The 18,461-nt window shown below is 41.5% G+C and overlaps 1 protein-coding gene across 3 annotated transcripts in view; it reads left to right on the top strand.

Moving 5' to 3' along the window:
- The window catches only part of AP3M1 (adaptor related protein complex 3 subunit mu 1), a 48,736-nt gene extending 30,275 nt beyond the window's left edge, over nucleotides 1-18,461 (top strand). For 2 of the 3 annotated variants that reach the window (XM_043519909.1, XM_038408743.2), the window contains exons 2-9: nucleotides 4,912-5,187; nucleotides 5,804-5,975; nucleotides 8,719-8,856; nucleotides 11,621-11,706; nucleotides 12,387-12,520; nucleotides 13,471-13,678; nucleotides 15,553-15,697; nucleotides 17,389-18,461. In XM_043519909.1, the coding sequence (XP_043375844.1) occupies nucleotides 4,915-5,187; nucleotides 5,804-5,975; nucleotides 8,719-8,856; nucleotides 11,621-11,706; nucleotides 12,387-12,520; nucleotides 13,471-13,678; nucleotides 15,553-15,697; nucleotides 17,389-17,489 (1,257 nt within the window). In that variant the 5' untranslated portion in view covers nucleotides 4,912-4,914 and the 3' untranslated portion in view covers nucleotides 17,490-18,461. The remainder of the gene's footprint in view (nucleotides 1-4,911; nucleotides 5,188-5,803; nucleotides 5,976-8,718; nucleotides 8,857-11,620; nucleotides 11,707-12,386; nucleotides 12,521-13,470; nucleotides 13,679-15,552; nucleotides 15,698-17,388) is intronic. The other variant, XM_038408744.1, reaches the window with a different exon arrangement.

Here is an 18,461-nt window from a genome sequence, read left to right as displayed (position 1 = left end):
AGTTCAGCATTTCAGTATGAGTGATGCATGTTTGTAAAAAATGTAGCACATGTTGGTGCTAGATAGCCCACATAGATCTGTGGGCTTTAACAGCAAGACAATTTCTAGAGTTTAAAAATGCCTTTCATGATTCAGACATCTGATCCAAAGACCTTTTGCAGTCCATGGGAATCTCTTTATAAACTACACTGGGCTTTGAATCAGGCCCTTGTAGAGCTGAACTCTTATCTCTGTAGCCAGATCCAGAGCTGCTTGTATTGAAACTCTCCTGTGCAACTTTGTTTACATTTGCTGTGAATTGGGGGTTGTCTTTATTAACAAACATGCTATTGTATCCATATTAAAATGCATGCAAGAACTATTCTAAGATTTCATAGCTGATTACTTTCATGTGTGTATCCTGTGCTGGTGTGGAACAGTACTGACAGTGGTTGATTAGACTTAATCAAACTTGTGTGGCCATCTTGAGAGACTTTGTAGCGGTTTTAATGTGCAGAACCTGCTAAATTCAAGACAAGCTTGGTCAAACTGGATTAAAGTGGTTATGTCCAGGCTCCTGTGTTTAAGAACACTTAACTCATTTTAAAAGTTGCCAGTTTTTTCAAATTCTGTTGCTGTTCCAGTAACAAACTAAATGTTGGATGAGTTAACCCTATGTATGCTCACTGAAGACTTGCAATAGTGTTAATTTCCAGGATGAATTGATTTAAATCAAGGGAATGTAAAACTTCAAGTGGAAAGCTTTGATTGAAATCTGATTTTAATCAACTTTTTCATTTATACTTGTTTTTTCTTTAAAAAGGGTACATTCTCAGCGGCTGATATAACCATTAAAATATGTTGATTTACAATAAAATAGAACCTTTACACTAGATTTGATACATCTTTTTGCTACTTAGCAGGGTACACTAGAACTATATACATTTTATTTAAGCAATATCTAGCCAGTATTTTCAGATTCTTATTAAAGTACATTTTTTACTGATGCAGAATATTTTTTTATTTACTAGATAACTAACTTTCTGCTCATGATTTGTGTCATGAAGCATTATGATGGTAACTTGGAATTTATTTACACACACAGCATATACAATTTATTTTTATTAAACAAAGCAACCTTAAATGTTTTGCATACATAAACTTTTCATCAAAACATTTTTCACATTTATAACTAATTGATTTATTAAACAGATGGATTAACTGTAGTCACTGAACTAAATTGATTATTTCAGGTTAGCTTGGAAAAAATTTTTCATATGGCTAATTAACTGGAGTTCAAGTTCCTACTCACCTAAATATCTTGAAGATGAAACAGTTTAAGTTACTTAGGCTGACCTGTTGTGCCATATATACAGCTTGACCTCAAAAGTTAGAATCAGGGGGAAATAGTTAGAAATAAAAAGTTATTGATAGATGCTCAAGATTCAGCATATTATTTCATTTTAAATGTTTAGGAGATTATAAATTTAGGCCTAAACTATGTTATGGGATAGTCAGATTTCATTTTAAAGAGGTTTATTTTTAAAAAGAAAAAAATTTAAAAATAATCATCAAAATCCAATTTAAATTACAAACATTTGATTTGTTTTTTTAAAATCCATTTTTATCCACCCTGTTAATTTCTAGCTTTAGTGTCTTCTCCTCCTGCAGCTAAGTACCATAGATGATTACTAAATATCCTCTTCTAAAGTTTTTGGGTCAATGGGACTCTAAGCCTGTATAAGGGCCACAACATGTGGCCGGTTTTTTTGCTGCTCTTTGCATCTTCACTAGGAAAAAAGATGTTTTTAACTCCAGTTAGCTAAATCAAAGTAAAATCCTAGTGAAGACAAGACCGGTGTCAGGTTTCAGAGTAGCAGCCCTGTTAGTCTGTATTCGCAAAAAGAAAAGGAGTACTTGTGGCACCTTAGAGACTAACAAATTTATTAGAGCATAAGCTTTCGTGAGCTACAGCTCACTTCATCGGATGCATTTGGTGGAAAAAACAGAGGAGAGATTTATATACACACACACACACACACACAGAGAACATGAAACAATGGGTTTATCATACACACTGTAAGGAGAGTGATCACTTAAGATAAGCCATCACCCACAGCAGGGGGGGGAAAGGAGGAAAACCTTCCATGGTGACAAGCAGGTAGGCTAATTCCAGCAGTTAACAAGAATATCAGAGGAACAGTGGGGGGTGGGGTGGGGGGGAGAAATACCATGGGGAAATAGTTTTACTTTGTGTAATGACTCACCCATTCCCAGTCTCTATTCAAGCCTAAGTTAATTGTATCCAGTTTGCAAATTAATTCCAATTCAGCAGTCTCTCGTTGGAGTCTGTTTTTGAAGCTTTTTTGTTGAAGTATAGCCACTCTTAGGTCTGTGATCGAGTGACCAGAGAGATTGAAGTGTTCTCCAACTGGTTTTTGAATGTTATAATTCTTGACGTCTGATTTGTGTCCATTCATTCTTTTACGTAGAGACTGTCCAGTTTGGCCAATGTACATGGCAGAGGGGCATTGCTGGCACATGATGGCATATATCACATTGGTAGATGCGCAGGTGAACGAGCCTCTGATAGTGTGGCTGATGTGATTAGGCCCTATGATGGTATCCCCTGAATAGCTATGTGGACAGAGTTGGCAACAGGCTTTGTTGCAAGGATAGGTTCCTGGGTTAGTGGTTCTGTTGTGTGGTGTGTGGTTGCTGGTGAGTATTTGCTTCAGATTGGGGGGCTGTCTGTAAGCAAGGACTGGTCTGTCTCCCAAGATCTGAGAGAGCGATGGCTCGTCCTTCAGGATAGGTTGTAGATCCTTGATGATGCGTTGGAGAGGTTTTAGTTGGGGGCTGAAGGTGATGGCTAGTGGCGTTCTGTTGTTTTCTTTGTTGGGCCTGTCCTGTAGTAGGTGACTTATAACATTCAAAAACCAGTTGGAGAACACTTCAATCTCTCTGGTCACTCGATCACAGACCTAAGAGTGGCTATACTTCAACAAAAAAGCTTCAAAAACAGACTCCAACGAGAGACTGCTGAATTGGAATTAATTTGCAAACTGGATACAATTAACTTAGGCTTGAATAGAGACTGGGAATGGATGAGTCATTACACAAAGTAAAACTATTTCCCCATGTTATTTCTCCCCCCCACCCCACCCCCCACTGTTCCTCTGATATTCTTGTTAACTGCTGGAATTAGCCTACCTGCTTGTCACCATGGAAGGTTTTCCTCCTTTCCCCCCCCTGCTGTGGGTGATGGCTTATCTTAAGTGATCACTCTCCTTACAGTGTGTATGATAAACCCATTGTTTCATGTTCTCTGTGTGTGTGTATATAAATCTCTCCTCTGTTTTTTCCACCAAATGCATCCGATGAAGTGAGCTGTAGCTCACGAAAGCTTATGCTCTAATAAATTTGTTAGTCTCTAAGGTGCCACAAGTACTCCTTTTCTTTTTACAAGACCAGTGTGTTGGCTACAAGGTTGAGGGTTTTTGTGCTGACTTCCCTTGCACATGCCGTCACCACTGTGCAGATACAAGCATATCTTTTAAAAAAAGGCCAAACAAGGCAATGTTCAAGTGTTTGTGCTTTCTAGTATTGCAGCTTTTACTTTAGAAAACTACTGTACATCTTTTCTGACCAGTTTGATGGATGAACCTAGTTTGCTTTCATTTTTTGGTCAATACCTAAAAGCCATGTTAGAGCATTGCAAGTGACTTGGAAACTCAACAAAGTGAGTTTTGAGAACAGCAGAAAGTGCCTGGAACTAAACACTTTTCCCAGTAGTCTGACAAGTCTCAAGCATTGAGTATGTTGGGGGGACGGGGAGAGGACGGGAAGGGAGGGGAAACTTTGTGGGTGAGTCATTAAACCTGGATGTTTCAGGTCTATGTAAATATTTTTGTGGCTGAGTTGTGTTTCTTAAGGAATAAGAGGTTGCCATTTCACATCTTGGCCAGGCCACCCAGATTAATGAAAATACTTTTTTTCAATGGCTTTTCCTGGATATATATGAAGCTGCTGTTCTCTCTATCCCCAATGCCCTAGAAACTGATACGGATTAACTATGTTGGTTTTTCGCAACCGAGTACCCTTGTAAAACTCAATACAGAAGAACCAATGGTTATGTTGTAAACAAGACACAAGAAGTAATTCTTCCACCTACTTAGCACTGATAAGGCCTCAACTGGTGTATTGTGTCGAGTTCTGACCACCATACTTCGGGAAAGACGTAGACAAATTGGAGAGCAACAAAAATGATTAAATGCCAAGAAAACCTGACCTACCAGGAAATACTTGGGGAAAATGGGTTTGTTTAATCTGGAGAAGAGAAGATGGAGGGAAGACATAGCCTTTAAGTACATAAAAGATGGTTATAAAGAGGAGGGAGATAAATTGTTCTCCTTAGCCACTGAGGACAGGACAAGAAGTAAAGGTCTTAAATTGCAGCAAGGGAGATTTAGTTTAGACATTAGGAAAAGCTTATCAAGGACCTTTCCAGTCTTACATTTCTATGATGCTTTGTTTTAACTTTCTGAAATTTGAACTTAACTGCATGTTTAAGTGCAGTTTTATGTTTTTATCAGTTGACAGTTGTGCAGCTGGACAGAGTAAATACTGTAGCTTTAATACTTTGAACTTACTTAGCTATTAAAATGTGGGTGCCTTGAATTAAAAAAAAATTCTAAGTACTTACTACAGTAACAGCTTAGTGTCCTTGTGGGTATTTTCTTTTATTAAGTAAAGGAATTGCCGCAAATACTGCAGTAATGCAAAATATGATGCAGTAACTTTTTAAAAAAAAAATCACAGTGCATGTTGTTACAAAGTCAACACCCAAGTGAAGGGAAGGTGGGAGGAGAGGTAATGTCAATCTTCAAATCACTTCCATCTGTATAACATGTGTGAATGTGTCTCCAACAGAAAATGATCCACAGTCTGTTTCTTATAAACTGTTCTGGTGATATATTCTTGGAGAAGCACTGGAAGAGCGTTGTGAGCCAATCTGTGTGTGATTATTTCTTTGAAGCTCAGGAGAAAGCAGCCGATGTTGAGAATGTGCCTCCTGTCATCTCAACGCCCCACCACTACCTCATCAACATCTACCGGGAAAAAATCTTCTTTGTGTCTGTCATACAGACAGAAGTGCCACCGCTCTTTGTAATTGAATTCTTGCACCGAGTAGCAGATACATTCCAGGTCTGTCGCTGATAAATTCTTTGAATTTTCAGATTGGCCATGTGTGTGTGTCTCTTGCACAAGTTAGGGGAAAAAAATAGTAGCAAACTCCTCCCTGTCAATAATCCGATTCCCCTTGTGATCTGTGGTGGGTTTTTTTTAAGCACAGTTTTGCTTAATAAAGCACAAAGTCACAAAAGGTTTGCTTTGTTTCTTTACTTGTGGATATTCACTTGCAGCAAACTTACACTTCAAACAAAATAAATACTGACTTACAAAAGCTTCCACCTTTTGATAAGATTGTGTATTCATGTTATACTGATGCATCTGGTGTAATAAAACTGCCAGTTACAATTGTAATTTTTGTAATACAGTTTACCATGATGCAGCATAAAGCTATTTGACAGATGCAATGAATAGCACTGAAGAACCTGCATGGTGGTGTATTCAGTGAACTGATCAAGAACCAGAGACTGTACCCGAATTTGCACTGGACGCTATAATAGTCCTATGATTAAGACATGTCCAGAAATGCACTTGCTAGCATTATTATTAGTTTGTTTTATAAGCAAAATAAACTTTAAAGTATTTTTAATATGAATAAAAATCCTTTCCTTTTGTAATCTGATTTGTTTAGGATTATTTTGGAGAGTGCTCTGAGACTGCAATTAAGGACAATGTGGTTATTGTGTATGAGCTTCTAGAAGAAATGTTAGACAATGGCTTTCCATTGGCAACGGAATCAAATATCTTAAAAGAGTTGATTAAACCTCCCACGATTCTGCGCTCTGTTGTCAATTCCATCACAGGTATGATTAAAACAGCCAGCTAGCTTTTGAAATTTTTTAAATAAAATGAATTAACACTTCTCTGGGAATATCAGTGGTTCACAGTCAAGCTGGAAGGGCATGTCGAGTGGGGTCCCACAGGGATTGCTCCTGGGTTCAGTTCAGTTCAATATCTTTATCAGTGATTTAGATAATGATATCGAAAATATACTTACACTTTGTGGATGATACCAAGCTGGGAAGGGCTGCAAGTGTTTTGGAGGATAGGATTAAAATTCAAAATGAACTGGACAAAAACTGGAGAAATGGTCTGAAGTAAACAGGATGAAATTCAATAAGGACAAATGCAAAGTACTCCATTTAGGAAGGAACAATCAGTTACACCAGGGGTCGGCAACCTTTTAGAAGTGGTGTGCCGAGTCTTCATTTATTCACTTTAATTTAAGGTTTCGCATGCCAATAATACATTTTAACGTTTTTTAGAAGGTCTCTCTATAAGTCTATATATTATATAACTAAACTATTATCGTATGTAAACAAGACTTTAAAAATGTTTAAGAAGCTTCATTTAAAATTAAATTAAAATGCTAATCTTACGCTGCTGGCCTGGGGTTCCGTTCACCTAAGCCAGCAGCGGGCTGAGCAGGGCCTGCAGTCAGGACCCCGGCTGGCAAGAAGCAGGCAGCCAGAACCCCAGCCCAGCAGTGGGCTGAGCGGGGCTGATGGCCAGGACCCCAGACTGGCAGTGGTCTGAGTGGCTCAGCCTGCTGCCGCTCAGCCCGCTGTCGGTCGGGTTCTGTCCGCTGGCTCCTGCCAGTCAGGGTCCCAGCTGCTGGCCCCGCTCAGCTCGCTGCCGGTCTGGGATCCTAGCCTGCCCACATAGAGTGGGTACCTACCTTCTCCCTGGTTCTAGCCGTTCTCTTTCTCTCTCTGTACTGAGATGAGGGTGGGAATGTGCTGAGAACAGGGCTGGGGGTGAAGGAGCAGGCTGGGGTGTGGGGTGCAGGGTCTGGCCAGAAGCTAGAATGAGGGAGGGGGCTCGGGGTTGAGGCAGGAGGTTTGGGTGTGGAACGCTTACCTAGGCAGCTCCCATTTGGTGCGAAGGGTGCAGGTGGGAATGTGGAAGGGGGATGCAGGAGCTCCCGTTTAGTGCTCAGGGTGGGAGTGGGGATGTGGGGGATGCAAGAGTCAGGGCATGGGATGTGGGGGGGCCTGGGGATGTGGGGGGTGCAGGATTCAGGGTGGGGGCTGGGGGGGCTGGATATGTGGGGGGGGTGCCAGTCAGGGCTGGGGTATGAGGGGGGGTGCAGGGGTCAGGGCATGGGGCTGGGTGTGTGGGCTGGGGTCGTGGGGGTGCTACTAGCCCCCTGCCCTGAGCAGCTCACGGCAGGGGGCTGGAGGGGATATGCCCTGATTCCACCTCCTTCCCCAAGGTCCCCATAGCAAGGGCCATCAGCTGATCAGCCACAGGGAGGGAGAGAAGGAAGGGCAGGAACCCAGCACGCTGGGGGAAGAGGCGGGGGGAGGGGGAAGCTTGCCTGCCCTACAAGGAGAGAGTGGGGGGCGGAAAAGGGCGGGCCGGGCTGGATTTTTAGTGCACGCTGCTGTCTGCTCGGGTCCGGCAGACAGCAGTGTGTCATTAAAAATTGGCTCGCATGTCGTCTTTGGCACATGTGCTATAGGTTGCCGACCCCGAGTTACACACATACAAAATGAGTAATGACTACCTAGGAGGATGTACTGTGGAAAGCGATCTGGGGGTTAGTGGATCATAAGGTAAATATGAGTCAATACTGTTACCACTGTTGCAAAAAAAGCAAACATTCTGGGATGTATTAGCAGGAGTGTTGTAAGGAAGACATGAGAAGTAATTCTTCTGCTCTATTCCATACTGATTAGGCCTTAACTGGAGTATTGTTGCCTAGTTCTTGGTGCCACATTTTAGAAAAGATGTGAACAAATTTGACAAAGTCCAGAGAAGAGCAACAAAAATAATTAAAGGTCTAGAAAACATGACCAGTGAGGAAAGATTGAATAAACTGAGTTTAGTTTGGAGAAGAGAAGATTGACAAGGGACATAATAGTTTAAGTACATAGAAGATTGTTACACGGAGGAGGTTGAAAAATTGTTCTCCTTAACCTCTGAGGATAGGACAAGAAGCAATGGACTTAAAATGCAGCAAGGGAGGTTTATGTTGGACTTTAGGAAAAACTTTCTAAACTATCCTGACGGTTAGCACTGGAACAAATTGCCTAGGGAAGTTGTGGAATCTCAGTCTTTGGAGGTTTTTAAGAATTGATTAGACAAACACCGGTCAGAAATGGTCTAGTTATTACTTAGTCCTGCCTCGAGTGCAGGGGACTTGACTAGATGACATCTCTATATCCCTTACAGTCCTATACTTCTATTATTCTATATTTACCTTTATGGTTAAGAACAATTTTTCTATTCAAATTTTGACTACAAGAGGGTAAAATATTCAAATGTGTCTTAAGCAACTTTGGCTCCTAAATCACTAATCCTGCATTGTTAGCACCCTAAAAGCTATGCTGACTCAGGTCAAATATTTAGAGGTGCAAAGAATGCAGAGTAGAGCACTGTCAGAACGGACTCTTTCAGAAAATGTGACACTGGATCATCCAATTAAGGAAATCCTGATGTTTATAATTCGGTTCCTGGGTTTGTCTTATTTTGGTGCTTAACTGTGGGATCTGGAACAAACCTTCTAACGGATTGTTTGTTTGAATTGTCTGCATTTCCCAGGCAGTAGCAATATGGGTGAAACACTTCCCACTGGACAGCTGTCCAACATTCCTTGGCGCAGAGCAGTGGTAAAGTACACAAACAACGAAGCCTATTTTGATGTAATTGAAGAAATAGATGCAATTATAGACAAATCGGGTAAGATGTCATGTCAACGCAGATGTGCTTGTCAAAGGACATTTCAACATTCTATTTAGCTAGTGCTGTTTAGAGAGAATTCAAGCAGTCTAACTGGCTGCCTTATACATAACAAATAAGTATGCTGCCAGTTTGAAATACCATGCACAAACCTATTTCTTTAATCTCATAATAGCAATGTGGCCTGGGCCACTTACTCAGCAAGCTTTTGATTTGCAAGAAGTATCTGCATCTAGATAATTTTGGTTTATCTATTGGTACCTTCTTACAGTTATTAAAGGAAGAATATTTCTTTAAGGCCAAAGCTTTAGGTTGTCTGTTATCTTTATGTCCACTGTTCTTTTATGCTAACAACTCATCCTTATGTTCAAGGCTCCTCACCGTATGAGCAGGACAAAAGTTGTCACTCACCACCTCTCCAGCTTCCCCATTATCTGCCTCTGTGTAACATTGAGAGAACGTTCTTTTCCAAGTAGCCAGACAGTATGAATGCTGAAATATTGAATGCGGGGCATGACAGTCAGAATACCTTGATACATAACATGGATTGCACCTAACTTGCTCAATACCATCCAAAAAATATTATAGGTATACCCAGTTAGTAATGGTATAACAAAACTACCATCTGTACTTCCATTATGGCTCCCTCTTCCAGCAAAGTCTGAGACTATTTGAATCCTATGTTGTTGCACTAGTTGTGAGCAGTTCATATTTCCCGCCCTAAGATTTTGACTTGAGTTCCTCAAAGGATCTCTCTTCCTTTTTTGAGAGACTCCTAGACTTCATTAGAATGTATGCAACTGATAAGGCTCCTTCCACAGCATAGGACGTTGCCTCATTTTATACAGAGACTCTCAAATCATGTCCATTTGAAATGGTATCTCTCCCTCTTCAGTCACGTCACTAATGTAAACATTAGCCTAAGTTTCCTCTCTTCCGGCCCCTTTCAAAATGAGTGAACAGTAGCTTCTGAATTTCTCCCCCACCTCCCTCCCAATTAATTCTTCTGTTTTATGGATACATAAGCCCAGAATTCTATTAAAGACTCAAGACATTTTTGTTCCTGTGGGGCATTTAAGGAAGCAGTTGCTTGCTAGATAAGAAATCTCATGGTCTTGCCTTGTCTGTCAAGAAATGACAGACGTAAGAGACTTATTTCACTAAACAATGAGAGTAACCCACAACATTGCAATCTATGAAAGACAAGGATAATCTAGACTAGTGTTTCTTGACAAGAGCTGATCACCTGTGCGTATCACGTTTTTTCTCTTGCTTGCGCCTCCGTATACTCTTATTACTCTTATTAAGAGTAGAATGGTGAGGGGGAGGAGCTTTCATATGTGACATTACCCAGGGTACAATTTTGACTGTTGAACAGCTGATCCCATCAATTCTCCAGCCTCTGGCACCTTTTACAGTGCTTCACTATGAGAGCTACCACTCTTGGTCTCCTCATACACAGCTTCCAGCCAATAAATCACTCCCAGTTATACTGTCTGAGTGCTACAGCCAACCGCTCTTGAATTACCAGCTAATTCCCAGTCACAGACTTTCCCCAGAAATGTGCATCTTATACTGGCCAGCCCTCTCCTGGATGATACAAGCTCATCTAAAGTCCATCATTTTTATTTATAGACTATGATATTCACAAATCCTGTACTCCCAAATGGAGTTTCCCAAACATTTCAATCTAAACACACTGGTTTAGATAAAACAAGTTTATTAGCTACAGAAAGATAGTTTGTAAGTGATTACAAGTAATGAGGCATACAAGTCAGAATTGATTACAAAGAAATAAAAAGTAAGAACACAACTAATATCTAACTTTAGCAAGCTAAGTGAATTCAAAGCAAAAGGTTTCTCGCAAGTTCTATCAGACTGGTGGCTGAATTTCTTTCATACAGGATTCCTCCCTCAATCCAAAGCTGTTTCTTTGTTCTTCAGGTAGTGGTGTTGCCCCAAATCATTTCTCCCTTTCTTTCTACCCATGACATCTGTTCCCCATTCTTTATACTTACCCTTTTCTTTGAGAATCATCTCCAGCTAGGATTCAGGAGACAGTCTATGGGGACAGGAACCTCCAGCTGTTTCTTTGCCAAGATGTAAATTTCTCGCTCACACCCTTTTTCCTGCCAAAAAATGGCCAATTAACCAGGTGATGGTCTATTTGATTTTGTTGACATCTGGCTGAGGCATCAGTTTGCCTTTTGTCACTGAGGAACTGGTTTGTGACTGCTCTTAGTAATATCATACAGTAAAATCTTAACTTTACATACACTGTCACACATTTTACCAGGACAATTATGATGATCAGCAAATTGAGTTGTCAAATAATACCTCACAAGGCATACTTCGTACAGAATTTATCATAGTCTTGTAAAAGAGGTGAACATAGGGTTATAGATTGTCACAATATTCTCAAACACATATTGGCAACTGCTAGGGACAGGATGCCTGTTTAGACACAGCAATGTTCAATGTAGCAAATCCTGTGTGATGAAGCAATAATCAACTGGGATGGGACCTGAACAATTGTTTGCTGCAGCTGATATACCCCAGTAAGCCTTCTGTGACATATGTAACAAGAATGATACTTCCTGTTTGCATAGCTGGGTGCTAAACATAGTGATATCTGCACCATTGTGTATGATGCATTTTTGTCCTCTTTAGTGCACCTCCTGTTATATTTGGTAAGCTGACCACAGTATACTAAATCATATCTCTCTCTCTCTCTCTCTCTCTCTCTCTCTCACTACTTTTCCAGGTTCCACAGTCTTTGCAGAAATTCAAGGTGTCATTGATTCCTGCATTAAGTTGTCAGGAATGCCTGATCTTTCTCTTTCATTCATGGTAAACCTAGCAATGCAATTGGCCATCTAAATGTAACTGTGTTTTTTTGTTGTATTTCTAGCAGAGTTAGAACCCCCCCCTCTTCTCCCTGACTGCCCCCCACTGCTGCCCTCCTTCCTGACTTCTCCTGCCCCCATTTAAACTCCCTGCCCTCTGACCATCCCGACCCCTATCCACACCCCGCCCCCGACCACCACCCTGAACTCCCCTGCCCTCTATCCAATCCGCCCTGCCCCCTTACCATGCTGCCTGGAGCACCGGTGGCTGGCGATGCTACAGCCGCACCGCCCAGAGCACCAGGACAGGCAACCGTGCCACCCAGTTGGAGCCAGCCACGCCACCGCGCACCACAGAGCACCAGGTTAGGCCGGCTCTGCAGCTGCGCTGCCCAGAAGATCTTGCAGCCTCACTGCCTAGAGCATGGCGCTGGCGGCGCAGTGAGCTGAGGCTGCAGGGGAGGGTGGGGGAACAGCGGGGAAGGGCCGGGGGTGAGCCTCACGGGCCAGGAGTTCAGGGGCTGGGCAGGAGGGTCCCTCTGGCCGTAGTTTGCCCATCTCTGGTCTAGCACCTCTCTGCAGCAGCAAAGCTAGGAGGCTGGGGTGGGAAGGAAGGAATAAGCCAACTGATATCAAACCTTCACCAGATGTGGGAGAAGCTTACATTTGTCTTACTTCCTGTAGAACCCAAGGCTTCTGGATGATGTCAGTTTCCATCCCTGTATTCGGTTCAAGCGTTGGGAGTCTGAAAGAGTGCTCTCATTTATTCCTCCAGACGGCAACTTCAGACTGATATCCTACCGTGTGAGCTCCCAAAAGTAAGTTGTGTTCGCTACCCAGCCTTCATTTACGACTTGTCTGCACAGTGCGTTAGTCCATGCAAGAGGGGAGCAAATTCTAGTGCGGACTAGGATGTTGTGCACTCAACTGCCTGTGCGGACCCTGCTGGCGTGCACTAAAATTTTCAAACAGGATTCATTAATGTTCCCTAGGGAACTTTTAGTACACACCAGCAGGTGGCATATGGGCCATTTAGTGCACACCATGGTAGTGCACACTGGAATCCACACCCCACTTGTGGGCTAATGCCCCCTGTAAACATGCCCTGGAATAATCTCATGAACATCTCAATTTGCTCTGGTTTATGATTTAATGACTAGAATTCTCATTATTGCTAAATGCATGTTCATGGGTAGCTGTCTGAGATTTATTTAATGGGATGCTCTGTCACAGTTTTTCTAACATAAAAAAACCCTTCTTGGCAGAGATGCCGATATCATCTTAGCTGTGATTGTTCAACTGGACAGATCACTAGCTTGTAATGGAAGATTTAACTCCTGATGTTTCCATTGCTAGAAACTGCTCTGTAATTAAGATGCTATCTCTCAGTAATACATTGGTCTTCACTGGCTTTAAAAAAACCTCCACTAAACTGCAATTATCTTCAAGCTCGGTTTCATTTTAATGTAGGCAAAAGTGAGAATGTGTCCAGTCAGATTGCCTGTAAGTACCTTTTTGTATTGATTGTAGTAAAACTATTAACCACCAATAGAACTTGCTGTTGCATCACAAACCACTAACTTAAGGACTTTTGATTTTTTTTGTTCCCCCCTTTTGAATCTTTTTTAGGAGAGTATTACTTTCAAGAGAAATTGGTTTTGATTTTTCCTGCCAACACCATGATAGAATAAGAATCCTCTGCAAACTGTACTTTTATTTCCCCTAATTTATCTGAAGTAGTCTTTTAATTCCCAGTTTCTGTCTTCAGCTTGGTAGCAATTCCTGTGTATGTGAAACACATAATCAGTTTTAAGGAGAACAGCTCTTCAGGGAGATTCGATGTTACAATTGGACCTAAACAGAATATGGGAAAGACAGTGGAAGGAGTCATTGTGACGGTTCATATGCCAAAAGCTGTACTAAACATGAACCTTACTTCCACACAAGGCAGCTATACGTTTGATCCCGTCCTTAAAGTAAGTCTTGAGCTGTTTATTTCAGTCTTTAAATTCAATGCAGACAAAATTAAAGAAATCGATAGAGCTTCATACTCGAGTGCTTTACGTACCTTAGCAAAAATATAAACTTAACCATTCACTATAGTTTTATGATGATCTAAAAAACTTCTGGCTTTATCATTTTTTCTGGTAATTTTTTTAAGGGCCACAGTCATCTTTGAAACCACATTTTGTATCTGTGTTGTTACCATAATTCTAAAAAGGACGACAGAACCACACACTTTCAGTTTGTTTAATGCCTGTTCACACTTTGTGTCAATTTCATTTGTGGTGCATGCCCTCCCCCCAAGCTCTGAGAGAAGATATTTACGTGTAACTGCTGCAGCAGAACTTTAAACTCAAACAGCAAGTACCAGGCGGGTATAAGCTGCAACAGGCAAAATAGTTAGCAAGTAGCAGAATAGGGGGCGGATTTGGGTATGTTTGCTGTTGCTCTCATGCCACCCAAAAAACCTTTGTAAAAAAACAGGGAGTGGAATGGAAAACAGTTGACCTATAATTTTGCTTCTCAGAACTATGTTGGAATGATATATTCAAACTTAAGACTCTTGCACATGGGACTTGACACCCAGAACTCTTAAAGCTTTCTTTGACGCTCAAGAGCAATTGTAGTAGGATGGGGTTTGGGCCAAGGCCCACTACTGTATGTTTCATGTCATTTCCTGGGGCAGCAGTAAGCTCAGAAAGTTGCCAGTTAGCTCTTGCTTTGAGCAAGAAGCAACAGTTCCCCGAAGAAACAGACTGACTGATTAAAAATGAAAATAAATTATTGAATCAAAAAGTGAACAGAGCCCAAGGCAGACAAACATACCAGAACTTTGCCCCAGGTGAAAGGGAAGGTGTGCAAAGGAGCAAATAGCCCCAAAACACAAGTAAAACCTACTTACACAACCAGCTTCTGGTTCTTCTCACGTTGGTAAAATCATGCAAATGATCAGTGTCCCTTTCTACCCTCGTTCAGGAAAACTGATTTGGGAAGAGGCAAAATAAAAAGTAGGAAAGAAGACAGAAAATCTTGCTGTCTTCCCCCCACTGTAACATCTTGTTGTGCATTAGTACAGAGATGCATGAAATTGTGTCCAAAGGACTGTGTATGGCTTGGAACCAAAACTTGATTTACCTTAATAGTTAGTTAGTCTGCTGGCCTATCATGCACCACAGGACACTTGATCTGCCCCTGTAGAGCTAGGCAAGCACACATTGTGTCAATTCCTACCTCCTGTTGCGTTCAATGTATGATCAGGCTGCAGTCGCAAAACCCTGTTCCTACAGCTCTGCTGACTTGTGTCTGATGCCTTTTGCCAGCATTGTTTGTCCTGTTAATTTTGGTACATTAAAAGCTTTAATGGAATGGAGAGAAGGGCCAAATGTGGCTTTTGTACTAATCTTTCCTTCTAAAAGAGTAACAGTCACCTGAAACAATTGAACCTATAAAGCCCTGGTGATGCAGATGGTCTTCTAACTGCAAATCCCTCCTCTTCCTTCTCTCCACCTCCTCTAATTCTCTCCTACCTGGGTACCTGCTAGCTTTATGCTGCTTCCCCCCTCTCTCTCGTGCCCTGTTGACTTATCTGAGTTATTTTATCAGGCACCAATGCTAAGGAAATGGGTCCCATTAAGGGTTCCTGACCCCCGGTCATTGCTTTTATCTGGCAGCAGGAAGGCAGATTCACTTTGGATTTAATCCAGGCAATGGTCCTGCCCAGACCTGGTGTCAGCTGCCAGAATTTTTCTACAGACTAGCTTCCCTGCTCAACCCACAAACTAGCAGCTAGATATTAACTTGACAAAGTATTTGCTAAAATTCACTCACTACTTTTTTTTTTTTTTAGGTGTTAACTTGGGACATTGGCAAAATTACCCCTCAAAAGCTACCAAATCTTAAGGGCATAGTGAATCTGCAATCTGGAGCCCCCAAGCCAGAGGAGAATCCCAGTCTAAATGTTCAGTTTAAGATACAACAACTAGCTATTTCAGGTGAGATAGCTGCATTAATCAGAACTAATATGGTTGGAGGAAGTAGGGAATTGTAGAAATAGGGGTCTCCTAGCTTTGAATTGGAGCTGCTGACCTAGCGAATCTGCAGAACACAAAGGAGAGTTCAGTTCAAACAGATGAAGTTACCTTGAAACACTAAGTTTCATCATGCAAGTAGAAGATAATGAAATCTTGATTTGGATCATTTCTCATGGCCTTTCCAGGGCAAAACAGTGGGCATTTCACAGGCTTTTGCCTGGAACATACATGAACTTCTCTGGTGCAGGGCGAGGAAGAGTTTAGTGTGCAGTAGCATGGTTTTCCTTAGTTCTTTGACTTCTGTGGGCCTAGCACAGAAAAAACCCATCCTGATTATCAGTGACAATTTTATTTTGGGAAATTATTTCTCCTCCTAACTCTGGTAATCATTGAAAGCTCTTAACTGCCTCCATCAGCTTCAGAGTAACTCCTCTAGTTTCAGAGCATGAAGGCTACAGTGTTAATACAACCATGGACGTGAGAAATTAAGCCTGCAGGCCCCAGTTCTACAAACAAAGTATGTGACCACCATTGAAACCAATTGGAATTGTATAAAGTTACTCCCATAAGCAAGTGTTTGCAGGAACAGGGCCTTAACCTTAACTCAGGCATATTCTATATATTTGATTATACACGTGCAGAAAACATTACTTACAACCTAATGAGGTGGGAATGAGGATCAGTGAGGGCAGTGGGTTAGCAAGGGCACAAGACTGTGGTAGTGTAAGCACCTTCTCACTGGGGAGATTCCAAAATGCTGTGGTGGTCAGGTGTATAGCAAATGACCAATCTTGGCAACTCAGGCACAGCCTCTGGAGCTGCAGTGCAGTTGAGGAGGCCACTCACCTACTGAAACACTGCTCAACTTGCATTGGCCTATCCGGAGGACTTTCTAGACTCCACAGTGCTGACCTCAAAGCTTACTGATGGCTGAAATTTGTGTTGCCAACCAAAACCCTTTTGAGACGTACACATGTTCCCTCTCTATTTTGAGCTTTTTTCCATCTCTTGTACCTGTGCTAACCTGCGTTTGCTAATGACCGCATGCTGTGCTTATGCATAGTGCTTATGTGAATAACTGGAGACTTGAACAAATCAGGATTAATGGCCTCAGTTCTAAGGAAAGACTTTCAAAAAGGTGTGATTAACTTCAGCTTGGAAATAAGTGCAAACTTGTAACCGTGAAGGTAACTAACCATTGCTGGCGTTGACCAAGGGCTGCTGTAGTTTTCCATCGTTTGAAAACTTTTAAAGCAAGAGTGGATGTCTTTGTAAAAGCTCTGTTATAGTCCAATTGCCTATTTAGCTCAGAGGTGTAGCTATTGTACAGAATCGTGCTATGCAACAGGTCAGAATGGATCTGTGTACCAGGATCTCTCTCTCACTTAGCAATATAGGAGAGATGGGGTGGCTGCACTGCCAGGTTAAGAAGCCCTAGACTAGAAGAGGATTACAGTCATCCCTTCTGGCATAAAAATCAACTGAGAAGGAAAGGTTAGAGGAGAAACCAATTCAAACAGAACAGCAGTGCTTGCTAGATGGAAGAACTAAACTCCTCTGCTCAGGTCATTTCCAAAGCAGATTATCCAGACTTCAAGGGGAGGGGATTGTGAAAATGTAAACTCTTGCTCTTCATGTTCCCCTTTGTGTAGGATTGAAAGTAAATCGCCTTGACATGTTTGGAGAGAAATACAAGCCTTTTAAAGGTGTCAAGTACATCACAAAAGCAGGAAAATTCCAAGTCCGGACATGAGAAGATGCTCTATTTGCCAGAGCAAGTAGTACTATTTTTTTCCTTCAGATTTGGAAATTGCGACTGCTTAGTGACATATGTTGCTATTAGGTGCCAATTGAGTAATAATGCACACTAATTAATTTGGGATCAAAGCATTTCTGTTCACAGCAGCTATTCAAATGAAAGTGTAGTCTGTTTTTTATAAACATGGCTTTAAACTAGATTGATTTTTTTTCTAACATAATTTCACACTTTTAATAAATTCTTTTGAACAAGGATTGTTTGAGGATTGGGTGGTTCACAGAATGCCACTAACACACTGCCAAATAAGATACCAAAGCAAGAATTGCAGGTGGTGAAGCACGCTGGCAAAGGCCATGCAACCCAGCAGGACCCTCTTGTGATGGCAGGTCTTACTGCTGCAGGGTGAGAGAATACTACCCTTTCTCAGAGCCTGCCACAAGTTAACATTTCACAGTGCAGCATATCATCACTTCAGAACTAGAATGGAGCAGAGAGAATGGGTAGGCTTCCAGGTGAGCATGGGACATGTCAGATTTGTCACATGCCTTGAGACCCTTTCTGATGAACAGAAAAATCTTTTGCTCATGTTTACAAGATACTGCCTTAGGAAGCGTTTGCCTTACTCAGCTTTCATTTGTGCCACCAACAGATGAGCTGATAAAATAACCTTCTGCATCCAAACCTGGGAGTGATTGTTGCTTCAGTACTCCACTTTCTTTCCGCTTCTCACCTTACTTTGTATTTTTTTACAAATACCGTTGGAGAGGAAAATCTATTTTTATGTAAAGCCTCAGCTTTGATTTAGAGGTACTTACTTCCTCTTTGAAGCAAATGCCACCAGAGTTGTGTGCCATGTGTACATTGGAGTGTAGCTTTTAGGTAGCACAGTAGAAAATGTAATATGTACTTAAAGATTGTATGCTTTATTGTAATTAATTAAAATAAAAGGGAACTCTGCTGCAAATA

The sequence above is a fragment of the Dermochelys coriacea genome, chromosome 7 (assembly GCF_009764565.3).
Source record: "Dermochelys coriacea isolate rDerCor1 chromosome 7, rDerCor1.pri.v4, whole genome shotgun sequence".
NCBI lineage: Eukaryota > Metazoa > Chordata > Testudines > Dermochelyidae > Dermochelys > Dermochelys coriacea.
This window is presented reverse-complemented; position numbering and strand designations above follow the sequence as displayed.